The sequence below is a fragment of the Spea bombifrons genome, chromosome 1, assembly GCF_027358695.1.
Source record: "Spea bombifrons isolate aSpeBom1 chromosome 1, aSpeBom1.2.pri, whole genome shotgun sequence".
NCBI lineage: Eukaryota > Metazoa > Chordata > Amphibia > Anura > Pelobatidae > Spea > Spea bombifrons.
Genome location: NC_071087.1, coordinates 106,255,406 through 106,275,149, shown reverse-complemented (window position 1 = coordinate 106,275,149; position 19,744 = coordinate 106,255,406). Strand labels below are relative to the sequence as shown.

At 36.6% G+C, this 19,744-nt stretch overlaps 1 protein-coding gene across 1 annotated transcript in view; it reads left to right on the top strand.

The window, feature by feature from the left end:
* The window catches only part of CNTNAP4 (contactin associated protein family member 4), a 143,152-nt gene that overhangs the window by 87,658 nt on the left and 35,750 nt on the right, over positions 1–19,744 (top strand). The window contains exons 9-14 of the mRNA XM_053467680.1: positions 627–776; positions 2,501–2,672; positions 10,771–10,877; positions 12,795–12,914; positions 13,188–13,385; positions 19,387–19,543. Of these exons, the coding sequence (XP_053323655.1) occupies positions 627–776; positions 2,501–2,672; positions 10,771–10,877; positions 12,795–12,914; positions 13,188–13,385; positions 19,387–19,543 (904 nt within the window). The remainder of the gene's footprint in view (positions 1–626; positions 777–2,500; positions 2,673–10,770; positions 10,878–12,794; positions 12,915–13,187; positions 13,386–19,386; positions 19,544–19,744) is intronic.

Here is a 19,744-nt window from a genome sequence, read left to right as displayed (position 1 = left end):
AGCAATGATCTTAGAGAAGTAATTGTTGCTGCCCATCAATCTGGGAAGGGTCATAAGGCCATTTTCAAAAAATGTTAATGTCCATCATTCCACAGCGAGAAAGATTATTCAAAAGTGGAAAACATTCAAGACATTACATTACATTTATTTATAAAGCGCTGGCAGATTCCACAGCGCTGAAGACAGCTGCCAATCTTCCCTGGAGTGCATGTCCAAGAAAATTTACCCCAAGCTCAGAGAAGTTGTAAAAAAAGAGTTACTTCTCAGAATCTACAGGCCTCAGTTATCACAGTATATGTTAAGGTTCAAGGCAGTAAAAACACTTTAAGAAATTAAGATATTGTGCATTAGTGCAAGATATTGTACACTCAGCCAGAGAGAACGTTAGAGATTAAGAGATTAAAAAAACCCAATTAAATGCAAACATTTTCTTTTGTTGGGATCGCTTCTCATTTTTGGGCATTTGTGCAATTCAATGAAATTAGCAAATATTAAAAGTTGTATGAATCTGACTACACAAGTCTAGTTGAAAGAAATGCCCATGCATCCAATGATTAACAATTGGCTCAATAAAAAAGAAACATTTAAAACATACTTCAACGTTTCTATTTTCTGATTTATTATAGGTTTTAAAGTAAATAATGGCCAGTGGCATGCAGTTTCTTTAGTGGTAAAAAGAAATCACGTGAGCGTAACCATGGACAATGACGAATCCTTAACAATGCAAGCAACCTTGCCATTTCAGGTATCATCTGTTGAGAATTACTATTTTGGAGGTAAGGATCAAATTATGTATCATGCCAGCAGCTTTAGCGATGAACCCAGTGTATCTTTGGCCCCCCACACTAGTGTGAGGACCAGCCCAGACCTTCTCCTACTGCGCGATTGCTCCATATAAACAATCATGCAATGTTAACCCTTGCAATGCCTCAATTATGCAAAAGCTGCATTTTGTGTGCATAGGCTCGTGGGGACCAAGTCACAACCAATGTTGCGCTCCTGTTAAAACATTATTAATACAAATAATCATTTTATTTTTTTACATTTTTATTACACAACTGATTACTATCTGGTCACATTTTAAGTCACTTATTATTGATCACAATTATATTTATTTTAATCTGATCAATGATTAGGTCACTGATCTGCCAGTGACCTGATCTGGTAGGTGCATAATATATACAAATACATTTTTTTTCTACAAAATTGAGTGTAAAGTTATACCTGCATATTATACACAGACAAGTAGTATACCTGGGGTTTTTTTTGTATATTTAAGAGGTTAAATCACACCCTAAAGGAAGAAGTGACAGAAATGAAAGTCGTGATTTAAAGTTAAAAGGTTGAAGACTAAGAGGCAATGTCAGAAAGTATAACTTTTCAGATATATATAGTGGAAGTTGTACAGGTGTAAAGCTAAAGCAAAAAGTAAAAGGTGAATTAAACAGGGCAGACTAATTGGTCCAGCTATTTATTTTCTGCAGTCATTGTCTATGAATAGCATATATGTTTCTATTATATATGTTATTGTATACCTTTTTTGTATCTGTACATATTAAAACTATCCCCCAGTATACTTGGGCACATCAACCAAAAATGATTCTGACACATTTTTTGTTTTCCTTTCAAACAACAAATTTAATTTCCTGTCCTTTCAGTTCGGACTAAATTCGGAGGGCTCTATCCATTTGGAAAGCAAACTCGTTCTCTTTCACTCTCTCTCACATTCTCTCATGCTCTCTCTGAATGTCTTCTTACCTTCTCCACCAAATGCTTCCATGTCTTCTTCTCCTTTTACACAGTACCACTTGTTTTGTCTCTTCTTGTTCTTCACTTCTTCTATTTAGTTTCTTGGTCCTCTTCTCATTGATATCCACTGCATTATCCAAGCCTCCTGGAATGCTTCCGCAAAAGGGCAGAGCCTCCGAACACACCCTCTTCCTCGATTGGGCAGAGCTATGGCACATAACACAGGGACAGTATCTGCCTCATTCCACCAATTGAGGGTGGGGGCGAGGTTGTCCCTGTGGTGTGCTCAAAGGAAGCACTTCAGGAAGCCAGGTTAACGGAGTGGCTAGTGGGGAAAAGTGAACCAAGAAAGTAGACGGAAGAAACATGACAGAAGACAAGAAGTGGAACAGAGGAAAAGGAGACAGGTACACATAAGCAGTTGGGGGAGAAGATAGGGAGAAAAATTATGAGAGACAGTGTGAGAGGGAATGTGAGAAAGCATGAGTAAGAGAGTGAGAGAGAGTGGAAAAAAAACAACATTCAAACAAAATTCTGAGCGAGCTCTCTGCTCCTTATTTGTGGACATTCGTACAAATTAACGAAACTGGCAAATTTTGTTAAAATTCTGAAGTCTAGTCAAAATGAGGCCGCGAGTGACAGAGGATATTTTATCTCTATGCTATGCTTGCATAACATTTGTAATAATTGAGATATTGAGATATAATTGAGATATATATATGATCATAGTCATATTTTTTTTATTTTTCAGGTTGTCCTGATAACAATACTCATTATTGGGGTATGAATCCTATACGAGGCTTTCTTGGGTGTATGAAGTTAATTTCTATAGGTGGAAAGATGGTAGATCTTATTTTAGTACAGCAAGGAGTGCTTGGAAATTTCAGTGATCTTCAAATTGATGTATGTGGAATCATGGACAGGTAAGAAACTCTTCCAACATGATTTTATCTTAATTAAGTCTGATTTCCTTAATAATAATAACAATAATAATAATATTTTTTAAAAAAAAAATGTGTCAGTACAGATGTAAAGCTATTATGAAGATGTAAGTAAAAACATTTTACACACCATCTCCTATACAGTTACGTCAAAATGAAAAATAAAAAAAAAAAGTTTGGAGAATGTATTACTGCACAGATTTGTTATTGGGTAATTTTCCCATTAGACAAATGTGAGAACCCCCTTTTCCTTATTTGTTGTTTTTTTGTCAAATCTTGTTGGAAACATTGTGACCAGAATCTGTCTATAATAAAGTGTTATTTTAGAGAAAGTCTTGTGGGAAAAATTTGTTTTCCCTCGATCATAACACACACAGTGATTTAAGTTAGTATTGACAAAAAAAAACACTTTTATCCCATTTTCTTCCAATCAACTTTCTCTGCGAGACCTGTAGGCTGCCCTTAATGTCAATCATTAGATGTTTTTGGTGAGTTTTCCTACTACACCACTGAGCTGATTCTTTTTGGCTATACTAATGCCATCTGTTCCTCCATTGACTTTCATTAGTGTCCGGCTGGGTGATTAACAAAAAAAGCCATTGCATTGTTTACCACAGGTGGTGTGAAGAGGATTCAGGGTGTTAGTGTAGTAAATTTGGCCAAGACAGCAAAGCTAGAACACATACAAATGGCAATATGCATCTGCCGGAAAACATTACAGTATGTAAAAACTAGAACAGCTTTAAAAAAGAATATATCTTAAAAAACAGTTTTAACCTGCTACTAGAGTTAAATATATTGAATATTTGTTTACTACATTTTGCAGTTTTCATAAAGGACATTACATTTCTCATCCAATACGAATTATCTCACCTGCAACTCACAAAATTTAACATTCGTATAATGAATATGCAGTCTGTTTTGTGAGTGGTACAATACAAGGACAGGTGGAGTCTGGTTAGTTGGGTTAATGCTTAACTCATCAGACCATTCGACATCTCAATACATAGACCCAAATTAGCCTTTCTGTGTGACCTTTCATTTTGATATAAAATATTGAAATAGCTTATTGTCAGAAGTAAATAAAAACATGTCTTTACTTTAAAAATATTAAAACCATTTCCTATTTTGTGATGTATGTTCACAACACGCTATAAAAGAACTTGAAGAACAGAAATAGCCTTATGTTTTACTACAGAGCCTAAAAACTAACAAAAGCAAAGTGACCGACAAAGAAGTGCTAATTTACAAACAAATCTAAATTAAAAAAAATAAAATATAACAAAATGCTTAAACATGCTTAAAACATAATATACCCAATTCCATTGATTAATCACAAGAAGCTTTCCTTGGAAGATAGCCTGACACACACAAATGCATGCATTGTTTCAGTCAGTGTCCCAGTTTTGCTTCGTGATATAGTGAACTGTAGTGAGTCTCACTGTCTCTTTTGTAACTTTAGCCTTTGCAGTCCTTTTTATGCTTTTATATACCGTATTCTAGCACAACACATCCATAATATCCTTATGACCTTAAAGTGAGTTGAAAATTGCTTTTTCTCTTCATTGTATGTTTACACTAAATCTCTCTTGACTTTTATTAGATCCCTAAAACAACTTTTCAACTTACACAAATCTGTTTTAACTTAGTTCAGCCCTTAGGAAAAAAAGATTGTCCTTGAAATCTCTTCTTAATTGTATTGTAAAGGTCCAATAAAATAGATGTACCATTTTAAGCGCATTATACAATATTTCGTTTCACAAATCATCACCTAGTACACAGAGTACAAAGTTTTTTGTTTTTTTATAATTTATAAATCATGTGTTTTTCCCAAAAATATGGAAAGATAAAAGTGTTGCAGTGTGAAACATATAAATATCACTTGAAGTGAGTAGGTTTAAAAAAAAATACTAATATGTAGGGGTCAGTAGCACATGAGGCTGGACAAAGGCTTGCAAAATAAGAAGACATTCATAGAATTAATACTTGTGTTGTCCTTTGTATACTTGTTCTGCACTTTTAAAGCATTTTTAAAGCTTGGATATTGTATATTGGCCCCAAAGAAAATAGTCCAACAAGGTTTTGAAGCTTTTAGTGGGTCAAGTACAAAAAATAAAAGGTAAAATGAAAGAAGCTTCAAGTCCTCCGAGGTCTTGAACGCTTTTGTGACTCTTTAAGTTACTCTGTAAAGATTTGTCCATTAAAAATATCATAAACTTCTCTGGGCTAAAAATAATACAAATCAGATAAAAATGAGAACTATCTGTCCACTATAGGTAGAGAAAAGTGTATGATAAAAAAAAAACAAAAAAATCCAATTAGGCAACTTAATAAAATCTCATTGTCTAGCAGGCGAGTGTTTTCTACTGGTGCAGTATTTCTTTTTCCCAGCTATTGCTATAAAGGTCACTATATCATTTCACCATGTGGATTAGGGGATTTTTTTTTTTTTTGCCTAACTGAAATGTCTAAAACATTTTTCGTATAAAGGCCATTTTTTATTAATACTGTTTTAATTTTCTTCATGGTTCACTTTGTTGCCATAGACACTGAAGGCAAAACTAGAAACTTGGAAATTGTTTTACTTTTTGACAGGCACATTTTGGAGTCTTATCACCAGAGAGTTTGCAGAGGAGTTGTGGTTTTAGTTAATTGACTTTGTTATTCATTATAAAAAACACGGGCTCTGAAAAATGTATAATTTATTGGGCGAGGGTTGATTCCATTGTACATTTTATATAGGGCCAGCCAAGCTCTTCCTACAGTAGAAGCTCACTGGGGTTGGTATTTCATAATGTAACAACTCCTTTGCAAACATAGAGATATCAGATTTGACGGCTTCTTTTTCCGGATGTAAAGACCTAGACCAGTGATGGGCAACCTTTTTGGCGCGGTGTGTCAAAAATTGGCAAAAAAATCGAGCATAACTCGCGTGGTGTGTCACTTCGACAAAAAAACATAATTGTGCGCAATTTATAGTTTAAACTACAAAAATGTATAATTGCAATATATAATTGTATTTAATAAACCAAAAACAAATTATTTAACATACCTGCTTAGTAACTACTTACCTTTCAGGAGTCCTGCGGTGGGGGTGCAAGGCCTCTGTCTCCCAGCTCTGCCACTGTATGGAACAGTATAGAGTGATGGGAGTTATGATGTACTTTAGAGCATTATTATATAATGAAAAATACATTGGAAATGGTACAGCATAACACCCATCACTCTCACACATTTACCAATCCGCATTTACCAATCCACACATACCAATCCACACGCATACCAATCCACACGCATACCAATCCACACATATATACCAATCCACACACATACCAATCCACACACATATACTAATCCACACACATACCAATCCACACATACCAATCCACACACACATACCAATCCACACACATACCAATCCACACACATACCAATCCACACACATACACCAATCCACACACATACCAATCCACACATACACCAATCCACACACATACACCAATCCACACACATACACCAATCCACACACACATACCAATCCACACACATACCAATCCACACACACATACCAATGCACACACATACCAATCCACACATATACCAATCCACACACATACCAATCCACACACATACACCAATCCACACACATACACCAATCCACACACATACACCAATGCACACACATACACCAATCCACACACATACCAATCCACACACATACACCAATGCACACACATACACCAATCCACACACATACCAATCCACACACATACACCAATCCACACACATACACCAATCCACTCTCACTGTATGCTTTCCTACCTTTCCTCTTTTCTCCTTATAGCTCCTTTTCCTGCTCTTCGCTCCTCTTCTTCTTCTTCAGGTCTTCTGTCTTCTTCCGAGGGCACAGGGTTCAGAGGGCACGGACAGCGGTGGGCGTGGCTTCAGTGTTGTGCGCCGGGATCTGACAACAAACCCCGGCGCACAACAGCTGTTGCCGCGCGGATCGCAAGGGAGCGGTATCGGAGGTCTTTAACAGACCTCCGGCTCCCTTGAGTGATTTTAAGCCGGGTTCAAGGGAGATCCTTGAACCGGCTTAAAATCACTCAAGGGAGCCAGTGGTCTGTTAAAGACCTCCGATACCGCTCCCTTGCGAGACTGCTCCTCCAGCAGCGGACATTACTGTCCGTCTCTGGAGGGGTGCCGGCAAGTTGGGACCCCCCTGATGAGCGGCACCCGGTGCGGACCGCCCCCCGCTAGGTACGCTACTGCACGTCCCGCCCCCCCCCGTTCCTCCAGCACAGATTCTTTCATCCTCGGCGGCCGTGCAGGAGCCGAGGATGAATCGCATGAAATCCTGCGCGTGTCCCCCCAAATGGCTACGTGTGTCATAGGTTCGCCATCACTGACCTAGACCATAATCAGACATTGGTTAGGCTGTTGCACTAATAGTAAAAACTTCCTTAGATTGCATCTAAGCCATTGATCTTCTAGTACAGTGATGGCGAACCTATGACACGCGTGTCAGTGCTGACACGCGTAGCCATTTGGGGTGACACGCACAGGATTTCATGCGATTCATCCTCTGCTCCTGCACGGCCGCCGAGGATGAAAGAATCTGTGCTGGAGGAACAGGGGGGGGAGCGGGACGTGCAGTAGCGTACCTAGCGGGGGGCGGGGGGGCGGTCCGCACCGGGTGCCGCTCATCAGGGGGGTGCCAACTTGCCGGCACCCTTGAGTGATTTTAAGCCGGTTCAAGGATCTCCCTGTTAAAGACCTCCGATACCGCTCCCTTGCGATCCGCGCGGCAATAGCTGTTGTGCGCCGGGGTTTGTTGTCAGATCCCGGCGCACAACACTGAAGCCGCGCCCACCGCTGTCCGTGCCCTCTGAACCCCGTGCCCTCGGAAGAAGACAGAAGAACTGAAGAAGAAGAGGAGCGAAGAGCAGGAAAAGGAGCTGTAAGGAGAAAAGAGGAAAGGTAGGAAAGCATACAGTGAGAGTGGATTGGTGTATGTGTGTGGATTGGTGTATGTGTGTGGATTGGTGTATGTGTGTGGATTGGTGTATGTGTGTGGATTGGTATGTGTGTGGATTGGTATGTGTGTGGATTGGTGTATGTGTGTGGATTGGTATGTGTGTGGATTGGTGTATGTGTGTGGATTGGTATGTGTGTGGATTGGTATGTGTGTGGATTGGTGTATGTGTGTGGATTGGTATATGTGTGGATTGGTATGTGTGTGGATTGGTATGTGTGTGTGGATTGGTGTATGTGTGTGGATTGGTGTATGTGTGTGGATTGGTGTATGTGTGTGGATTGGTATGTGTGTGGATTGGTGTATGTGTGTGGATTGGTGTATGTGTGTGGATTGGTATGTGTGTGGATTAGTATATGTGTGTGGATTGGTATGTGTGTGGATTGGTATGTGTGTGTGGATTGGTATGTGTGTGGATTGGTGTATGTGTGTGGATTGGTGTATGTGTGTGGATTGGTGTGTGTGTGGATTGGTATATGTGTGTGGATTGGTATATGTGTGGATTGGTATGTGTGTGGATTGGTATGTGTGTGTGGATTGGTGTATGTGTGTGGATTGGTGTATGTGTGTGGATTGGTGTATGTGTGTGGATTGGTATGTGTGTGGATTGGTGTATGTGTGTGGATTGGTGTATGTGTGTGGATTGGTGTATGTGTGGATTGGTATGTGTGTGGATTGGTGTATATGTGTGGATTGGTGTATATGTGTGGCTTGGTATGTGTGTGGATTGGTATGTGTGTGTGGATTGGTATGTGTGTGTGGATTGGTATGTGTGTGGATTAGTATTTGTGTGTGGATTGGTATGTGTGTGGATTGGTATATATGTGTGGATTGGTATGCGTGTGGATTGGTATGCGTGTGGATTGGTATGCGTGTGGATTGGTAAATGCGGATTGGTAAATGTGTGAGAGTGATGGGTGTTATGCTGTACCATTTCCAATGTATTTTTCATTATATAATAATGCTCTAAAGTACATCATAACTCCCATCACTCTATACTGTTCCATACAGTGGCAGAGCTGGGAGACAGAGGCCTTGCACCCCCACCGCAGGACTCCTGAAAGGTAAGTAGTTACTAAGCAGGTATGTTAAATAATTTGTTTTTGGTTTATTAAATACAATTATATATTGCAATTATAAATTTTTGTAGTTTAAACTATAAATTGCGCAAAATTATGTTTTTTTGTCGAAGTGACACACCACGCGGGTTATGCTCGATTTTTTTGCCGATTTTTGACACACCACGCCAAAAAGGTTGCCCACTGTTCTAGTAGATACTTGTTTCCTACTTTGAAATAAACTTTCCTGTGAACGCTCCCTTTAGTTAATAGATCCAGTTGTTATATTCGGTTGTTCATCTTTAAGATGTGTGTCTCCTATAATTTACTTTCAAAAGCAGAATTTAGGATACTATTTTCAGTTTAATTATTTTACATATATATCAGAATTAATTTTTTTTATTATTTGTTGTGGATTATAAGATTTTCCAGCACATCTTAACATATGTTTATTTTATTGTCTATTTTAACGCTGTTCATTTTCACTTCACTTTTCTAATTTCATTTTATGAATAAAATATAATGCGTTAATTTTAATTTTGCAGAGCTCCATCCTTTGCTATGTTGCACATAATTACAACATTTACACACCTGTCTTCAGGTGGACTAAATTTGTGAAAGAAATAATCAGCCAAATCATATCAAAATAATTACCCAATTAAATATGTTTATACTCAGTACATTTTTGCCTAACCTTATCAGATGCCATGACCTTTTGAAAATGCTAAATAAGTCAAGCATTCAAAAAAAGATGCATTTTCCAACTGAATTATCTTGCTGGTGAGGTTTCACTTGATGTTGAATTACATCAGAGCAACCATGTAAAAGCAAATGGGGAAAGAAATGTTTTCCAAATCGTAATCTACAAAGTAAGTATTAAAGATGGGTGCTATATTAGAGGTAATCAAAAAACATCTCCTTTCTAGTGTAATTTGCATCACAACTGCAAAGCAAAAATGAGTTTTCACCCATCCGCACATAAAATAAACTGCCATTACAAACCTTAGTATTACTGTTCTTCCTTTTTTAATGGAAATAATATTGACCAACAAGAAAGATATGAAGAATAGTACAGAAACCACCCAGTGGTGTACAGTAAATGCAAACAGTTTTTTTATTATGTCACTTATGTTTTTGATAGCTGATAGCTTTTCTGCTAACAGATCATTCAGAGAAGCTACATGCGAAGACAGCAACCTTTATTTAAAGGCTTATTGTGAAAACATTTTATTACAGTGATCATCAAGTAATTAAACCCTAATATGTATGTATCTTGTTTATAGTTACTGTAAGTGTAATAAAATACCATGTAATTACAACAACCATTTTGATGATTTCATAGCATGATACCCACAAAAAAACATAGAAAACTATCATGATGAGTTTCAGAACAAAAACACATGAACCAAATGAATATATTGTAATGAGACATTCTGAGAACATAAAAGCTAAGAAGAAACATGAGCTATGCTATTTAGTAACTGCGAACCACCCTTTTTATCATCATGGCATGGCTGGCATATTTTAAATAGTAGTAATAATAGTTAAAGTTTCCCTTTGGGAGCTGAGATCTGTAGCAATATGTGACAAAACTAAGGAGATTCAATTATTTCCTGTCCTTAAGTTATCTTCCTTTCTCAGGCTACCATTACAAAGTCTGTCTGAACTATTCAACAACAATCAACAATTTAACAATCATGTAAACAGCTAGTTAAGATACATGGTCTTGTGGTATAATCACTGGGTGGGTTTCTTATACATGTGGATTGATTAATTTGAATTGGTGAACAAAGCTATTAAGTACAGCAGTTGAGAAAAATAACAGATCTGATTTGAAGAATTATACCATATCCATTCACACAATAACGTATAGATCTATATTCTATTATATTGATGTATGTAGGTGCATCGTGCACGGCAATAAAAATCAGTAGAGTTATAAGAAAAAAACTATGCAAGATTAATAATGAAATCCATTTCTTTTCAGATGTTTCCCAAACTACTGCGAGCATGGAGGGGAATGCTCACAAACATGGAATGACTTTTACTGCAATTGTTCAGATACAGGGTATATGGGAGCTACTTGTCATTACTGTAAGTATCCATGTCTTCTAAATGTTAGCGATGAAGAACATGTTCAATATGTCAGCATTAAGTCCTGGTGTTGCTGTCTACACTGTCAGAATTCTACCTACATATTATATTTAATAGGTGTGGATATTATGTGTGTTCCAGCAACACTCACTTACTATCAAAATGCCTTATACTCAGTGCCTAAAAGCAATTAGTGGGTAACTGGACAGAAAATCAGCAATGTAATGATCTTAAGAGTCATTTATAATGTTTTACCTGCTTCTTTTGAAGTCATCTGCTCTTAGAATTCATGAGATCCATGCTTAGAACTCTCACTTTAGAAGTCATAAACATAGAATATGTGAAACACAATCCCTGAAAATGTCCCTCTTGGTAATAGAAATAAAGAATGTTTTACAAAATATTAGTTCAATGTAACCAATAATATAGTATGTATATACAGTATGTGACAAATCTTAAAAAGTAATTTCTTATAAATAGTTTTTATTCTTTAGAAGTATGCTATGCAGTACCCTTAATTCAATATATATCAGGTGTTGCTGAGTTGGCAGGCAAGGACAAAATGAGAGTTATAATTGACCTATTTGGGGGCATAATATCCACTTATGCCACCTTCTCTAATTGGTGGGTTTAAATATTAAAACTTATGGGGTTGTGGTACTTATCCAACCTTTATCCTGGTCTCCCATTCCCTTTAGAGTTGGTTGGTGTTAGAAATCAATTTAAACCCTATGATGTCACCTATGTGGTGGATTAAACTCAGTTTAGCCCTATGGGGGTATGGTATTCACCCATGCCCCTATAGCCTACTCTAACTGATAAAATGCTCCCCAAATAGAGCTTTACCTTAACCTTGTGTGAAAGCGTGTATATATATATATATATATATATATATATATATATATATATATATATATACCTTTCAGACCAGAGACCAGTGGCGGAAAGATCAACCGCATGTTGGGTGTCATCTTTGAACTTGACCAACATCTCAACTTTTGCCAGATCAATCCCAATGTGTTTTTGTGTTTCTAATATTTTCTGTGTGGTTAATCCATTGTTTACATGCTATGGTAAATGCAAGCTATTGGAGCAGCAGTTTCTAATCAATTATAGCATTATATTTATTTATACAGTTTGACAAAGTCAAAGGTATGCATAACGACTATGAACAGCTACATATAAATGAAAAATGTTTTGTTCTCACAAAGCTGTGATATAGAAAATTATATCGCATTGTATTAAAATCAATGCATTTAACAAAATCAGAGGGGCAGCATTAGTGAAACAAAATTGAGCTTCACATCTGATTATAAAAATCAGTATATCTGAAATGCCATGTTACTTTATTGCTATGTACTCTATATAAAGAAAGAGAATGTGAGAATGTTTTATGGCTATGCTTTATTCTCATAAAAAAATTAAATCCCTTGAAAACATGTAAAAACTGTAAGAAAAAAAGTTTGAGATTTGAATAGAAACAAAGCACTAATGAATGTCACTTTTCTGTCTTAATTATCCTGACTCAGATTAAATGTGTCTGATTTGAAAGGCATTAAATATTTAATTATAGATTTAGAAAGTCTTTTATCAGGAAGAATACATTCAGATTTCTCATTTTCAAGGATGTCTTGGGGGCCAACTCCAGGGATGGCTTCACATACAGGGTATACAGTTGTTAATAGAGAAAAATAGAGAAAAAAACTACAATAAACATGTACTGAGTGTGTGATCTAATAACAGGTACATTCTATTTTTAGAAGTTGAGAAAGGCTAATTAGATTTTATGCTAGTGGGTTTTTTATTGTCAGGAGAAAATTTTTGTTAACTCAGCAAACTTTTAATAAAACTACCAACTTTAGAAAAAAAAAGCCATAGAATCCACGTTACAATTTCATTATTGTATTTATTTTTCAGCTATTTATGAGCAATCCTGTGAAGCCTATAAGCATAAGGGTAATACGTCGGGGTTATACTTTGTTGATGCTGATGGAAGTGGACCCCTAGAGCCATTTTCTGTATTCTGTAATATGACCGGTAAGCTCCGTGTTTTCAATTACGAAGAAAAGGATCAATTATCCAGCCATATACATAATGGTTGCTTAAGATGCAACACCTCAATTGTATGTGTAAAGATTTCAGCTGCATTGCTCAAGCAGGTTGTGTGTGTATATATGTATATATATGTGTGTATATATATATATATATATATATATATATATATATATAGCTTTACACAATAAAGTTGTCTATACCTGAACAAAACATGGAATACTAAAATTAACTCTTTTTTTTTCTTTCTCAATCTAGACATAGCAATAAGTGTTATAAATCACAACAATATGGAACTGAATAAGGTGAAGAATTCTAATCGGGAAAACCCACATTCAGCTAATTTCAAATACACTGCTGATGCAGGCCAGCTTGAGGCTACAATTTTAAATGCAGAATACTGTAAGCAAGAACTTGCTTATCACTGTAAAAAATCACGTATTCTACATAAACAAAGTAAGTTCATGGGAAAATGTGTTTCTAAATGTCTTTATACCGTATTTGCCCAAATAAAGGCCGCACTTTTTTCTCCACCTTAAATCTTAATATGCAGCCTATATTCGGGGTTTAGCGCAGGAATGTAAAATTTGTATCCCTGACGCCTGGGATACAGTTGCGGGCAGGTGTTTGCTATGGGCAAGCAGCGGGGTTGGGATCCAGATCCCCCGCAGCGCTGCAGGGGGCCTGGATCCTGCTCTCTGGCAGCCGGTGGACGTCTGCGCGATGCGCGTTGACAACCTCCACTGCCGGCACTTCCGCCGGGGCTTCTATGGTGGAGCACCGGCGTGACATAACCTTCAGACGTAAAAAAAAGCCGAGGTCGAGGCATGCAGCAGTCAAGCATGGTCAAAAAACAAGCAGAGGTCGAAAACACCAAGAAGACAAAACAAAGATAATGCTCATCGGCTCAACGATTGGGTGCTGTGGTGTAAAAGCCAGGGGTTTAAGTACTCAAATTTGGCACCAAACGGGATATTGAGAAAAACCCGCCAACAAAATGGTGGCGCCCATAGAAGATATCAAAAACATGGTGACCGCACAGTTTCATTTTTTCAGCTGAAAAGTCCTGCTCTTGACAGGAAGTGCAGCGTGGGTATGAGCAACAGGTAAGTGTATAAAAGGATGCAAATTTTGAGAGGTAGTTCATCATGCCTAGTATTGTCTCATGTATACCCTTGTCTTTCAGTGGCTCTATGTTTCTTACAACAGTGATTTGTAAGAATTTGTAAGAAGTGATTTGATAGCTTTTTCTAGCTTTAACTCAGACCCGACATTTAACAATTTCTTTCTTACCAGGCATATGTATCAATAAAGCCCAGGTGCCAGTTGTGGGTAAATTGGTGTCAGTTTATTACAGGTTTAATACAGAAGAGATGTGTAAATAATTATTGATCACATAGACATTACCTAATTCTAACTGCCTCAACTGAAACTAGATACAGTATATATCATCACAAAATTTTAATACTGCTATGCGATTGATTGGAATATACATATGCAAATATTACAGGGGAAAAGGGACTTTCCACTACTTCTACATGGTGGATTGATTGAAAGAAATGCTGCTATAGCCCAATTCAAGATTACTGCATATACTGCCTGCTTTGCATGACACTGTTACCTCCTCCGTCGTCCCACGGGTAGGGGAGCTGAGACGCAGCCCAAGCATCCAGCCCCCTGCTTGTTCCGTCGGCGGGAACGGCCGCTTGGTCCGTTCCACTGATAGACGTGCGTCCCCGCAGAGACCAATGGATCCTGACGGGGGGAGGATCCAGATATTGAGAGGGATATTTAAACCCTCAGTAAGCACTTCACCTTTGCCTGTGATAGTGCCTTATAGCCTTCACTAACGTTCCATTACCGTTTTGTTATTGTTGGTTCTGACTCTGGCTAGTTTTTGACCTTTGATGTTTGCTGAATTTATTATTTTATTTATTATTTTGTCCCTGATTATTTTGTACTTCGCTACGCTCCTGTGTCTGCTATACACCTCCATGCTCTGTTGCTGGGCTCTCCATCTCCGCCAGGAGGCGCCTTTCCAATTTCTGCAGCGTGGATCCACTGCCATATTGCAGACGTGACAGACACAACAGAGCCAGAATGGACATCTGGGCTTGCAGAGATTGTGACAGCCCAGGCCTATGGTTTGGAGTTCGAGGCTGGGTAGAGGGTAGAGGCAGTCCAAATACTCACTGGTGGATGTGAAGGCATGGCACTTCCCTTACATGGTGGTTTGAGCGGCAGAAACTTGACTTGAGTGGCTGCCAGCTTAGGGATGAATCAATCATGTGCTAAGGGACTTGAATCATGTTCATTGGAATGAATTGTACTCAATAATTAAATACATTACTCTACATACATTAATAATCATGAAGAAAATGATGATCTTGCAAATCATGACACTTTGTACCTGCTACCTTTCCATGTAAGCCTATGTGATCTTTACTTGTCCTATGCTGCTTGATTTGTTCAGTTTTTACCTTTGGACATATCTCTTAGCATTCTGGTGCTTCTGTTTGGAGGACTCTTAATTCAGGCTTTTTTGTGACCTGACTACATGTACTATCACCTGGTACTTCGGACTGGCTGACTTTATTTTCCCTGAAACACGGCTTCTTACCTCAGTGCCTATCTCCTGTTTTCTTTGGCCATGTCCCACCTTTCACTCTGTAGTTGGTTCTGGTGATTAGCAACAACCATAACTTCCAAGAACAGCGCTACGGAATCTGATGGCGCTATATAAAACAATAAATAATAATAATAATGATAAAAAAAAAGCCTTAACTAGACGTGAGACAAACACATCATTGCTTGGGATATGATTGCACAAGCTCTTCCATTACAAATTTGATTGATCTGTGTCAATTGCTATGTCTGCGGTCAGACCATTGTTAAGTTTTCTTTTAAGGGAACTAGGGAATTGCGTTATTAAAATATCAATTAGATGGATTAATGCTTTATCTACAGCATACCATCTAAAACGCCTGCAAATGACTATGCACTGTTTTATGCTGGGAAAACAATGACTTATCCTAAATACAGGTGGGACTAGCTCCAATTAAACATTAATGGAAGCAAAAGGTGGGTAGAAGTGGGTGGAAACTGGGAGAGGTCTGTCTGGAGATTGAAGAAACCCATGTGGAGCCTGGGGGAAGCAACGGATCACCTAGAAAGGGCTTTGGTGATTTCACCACTTTTACTGCTTTGTGGCAGAAACCTTAACAACCTATGTTTTATACTCTTATGTGAAACACTTAGATTAAACATTATATATTTTTTTTACTATTACTGACCATTGCAATAGCATAATTAGAGACAACATGGGACAAGTCTTATAGATAATTACTAGCTGTAAATATGGGCTACATATCATTAAAATGTTGATTTAGAAAATCAGCTGTGTGTACCTTTTACGTAAATTTATACTTGTAATAATGTGACCATTTTGAACAATGATATTTTAACCTTATAATGTTTTATAACAAAATACAAATTGTTCAGCCAACTGGGATAAAAATGTACTTTTAATGTTAATGATGGAATTTAGTATTGATGAGATGAACTTCATTCTCCAGTATTACATAAAATGAAATGCTTTCACTCAGTTGTGAAAATAGCTTTTATATTAAGCTTTAAAATAAATTCAGTATAATTTCTGTCTAGCAGCAATGCTTATTTTATTTTTATTTTAAGGGTTATTGTATTATGGCTTAATCAAATCAATTAAACTCTATTAATTTGCAAATATACTTCTGAAAATACATGTTTGGTTTCGGCATCCTGCTTTTGCTCTTACCTGTAATTTTTAAAATGTAGAAGGTAGCTCATCAAGACGAATGACTCTAATATCATGCCTCAGTGACTATGTAGACTCCTGGTGCTCTTTCTAACTAGTAAAAGTAAAATATGTGACAGTAATGAAAAATTAGGTTATTAGCAGAACATCTCTTAAAATACATCTACAAAATACCCTGAAAAGGGTATAAATTAAGCTGCACATAAGAATATACCAAAACATATACTATCATCAATGATCTTCTCCCAAATAGTGTGAGTTTGTCAATGGTCTTTTGGTAGTCTAGATGAAGATTACAGTTACATTAAATTAGAAAGTTTATAAACATTCTTATATTTCATATTCTTGGAAGCATTAGTCATCTATATTGAATTGTCTTCTCGTACAGATAATTGTTTACGATCAGTTTGTTTTTGTTCTTTTAATCAATATAATCAAACATTCTGGTTCCTTGTTCTGTATTGTTTTACAAGAACATTCTGGAATTTTGTGGTCTAGGAAAATAGGTTCCCACACAGACAAGGATATGATACAGGGTGCATCAGCTGACCAAAAATGTGAACACACTGCTTTGTATTTTTTAATAATTTAACATTAGATATCAAGTGGAGTGCCTCAGGGGTGTGTCCTGGGTCCTCTTCTTTTTAATTTGTTTATTCATGATTTCCTAAGCTGCATTGAGAGCCATGTCACAGTTTTTGCTGATGACACAAAATTAGGCCGGGTAATTCAGGCTAATCTTGATGTTTTTTTTCTTTGCAGGAGGCTTTCGACAGAGTTAGGGACTGGGTGGGAAAGTGGCAGATGAGGTTCAACATAGATAAATGCAAAGTTATGCATTATGGTAAAAATAATAACAATGGAACCTACACTATGAATGGAATATCCCTGAGGAAAACTATCAATGAGAAGGATTTAGGAATAATGGTAGACCACAGACTTGGCAACAGTGTACAATGCCAGCAAGCAGCTGTGAATGCCAATAAGGTTTTGGCATGTATTAAACAGGGTATTGATTCACAGGAGGAGGATATTATCTTGCCTCTTTACAGGCCAACGATATGACCTCACCTTGAATATACAATACAATTCTGGGAACCAGTCCTTAAAAAGGACATTATGGAACTAGAAAAAGTGCAAAGAAAGGCTACAAAATAAATAAACAGATGGGAAGATGTTAGTTATGAAGAGAGACTAAAAAAGTTAAAATTATATACACTGGAAAAACGGTGTCTTAGAGGGGATATGATAACATTATACAAATATATGCAGGGCCAATATAAAGAGCTCTTCAGTGACCTGTTCATTAACAGAAATGTACAAAGAACAACAAAGGAAGGGATTCTTTACAGTAAATAAAGGATGGAATAATAAAGGAATCGAAATCACTGCCAAGAGAGGTGGTGTTATCAAATACATTAGATGCCTTCAAAAGAGGTCTGGATTTTTGTTTTTAGAAAGGCATGACATACAGGGCTATAAATAGAATAACATTAATATTTTAGAGCTTCTTGATCCAAGGAGATATCCAATTGCCTTTTGGTGTCAAGAAGGAATTTTTCTCCCTAATGGCAGAATTCAAAGTAGCTTAAATATGTTTTTTTGCCTTCTTTTGGATCAAGAGGAAGGTTAGGTAGAAGGGTTGAACTTGATGGACTTAGGTCTTTTTTTTAACCTTATTTACGATGTAACTATGTAACTACTGTATGTAACATGTATTAACATGTATTAATATTTTTCATACAAACTATATTATTGCCAGGTTGTTTAAATATAACAAAAACATTTACACCTTGTTTTAGCAATGATGACATCAGACATGTCCATTTAAAATTGTCCGTATTAAATAAAGGTAGCAATAAAGTGCCATAATCCATATCATAATACTACTGGAACAAACAGCGCAATTAGAATGGAGAAAGAAATACAGTGAGTTCTTAGAAATTATAAAAAAATATATAATATAAGGATTAGTAAGGAGTAGTTGGGGCTGAACTGTTTTGAGAAAGCTAAGCAAAGTAAGCATCAAAGTTAAATTTATGTGCAAATGTGGAATTACAGGTTCATATGTTATACCCCAGAATTCTTAGCTTTTTACCATTTTTTGTATAAAGTGTATATTCTATATATATTTACTTATATTATTAACTAGGTAGTCTTTATATTAATATCATATTGCACATATACTGTAAGCATGCTACGTACACCTAAAAAAAGTATTCAATAATGACACAATTGCAGGCTGATCATGGGTACTGCAATCAGTTATAAAATTATTACAACACTATGATAAGTATACAAAACAGAGGCCTATTTTAATTTCAGTTAGTTTCACATACTTATTATTCTCACATATTGTTTTCTCATTCACAATGTGGATTTTTTATTCATTGATAATGGGCACATGGTATAGTATAGGTATTTTATTTTTATCTCTTATTTTCAAATAACTGTCTGTCTTTCAAAATAGAAAGAGAAGAAAAAATCAGTTTTGAAGCAACTTTAAATAATTCCAAATAGCTTCACATGCCATTCTTTACCCAATTTTCAAAGATTATAATATAATAACAGTAGTATTGTCTAAAATTATTAGAATTATATTTTGAATTACATATTAGAATTTATATATTTTTAAATGTATTTTTATTTTATTTATTTCAGGCCACATACCTTTCAGTTGGTGGGTTGGACGAACAAATGAAACACAATTTTATTGGACCGGTTCTTCATCCAATGTCAAAAAATGTTCATGTGGGCTTGAAGGAAATTGTGTTGAAGCTGAACTCTATTGTAATTGTGATGCAGACAAAAATGAATGGTAATTATTGTAACGGATTTAAGTGAAATAGTAACATTAAGAAATTGCATTTAACTTAACAGGAAGCAATTATAACATTTACAGTCACATATATTAATGTTTCGCTAATTAACACGGAATATATTCATACAACATTATTAGGATACATTTCATTCCCAGCTCCTTGTTTGACCTGCTTTTATAATTCAAAAAGTATTTACA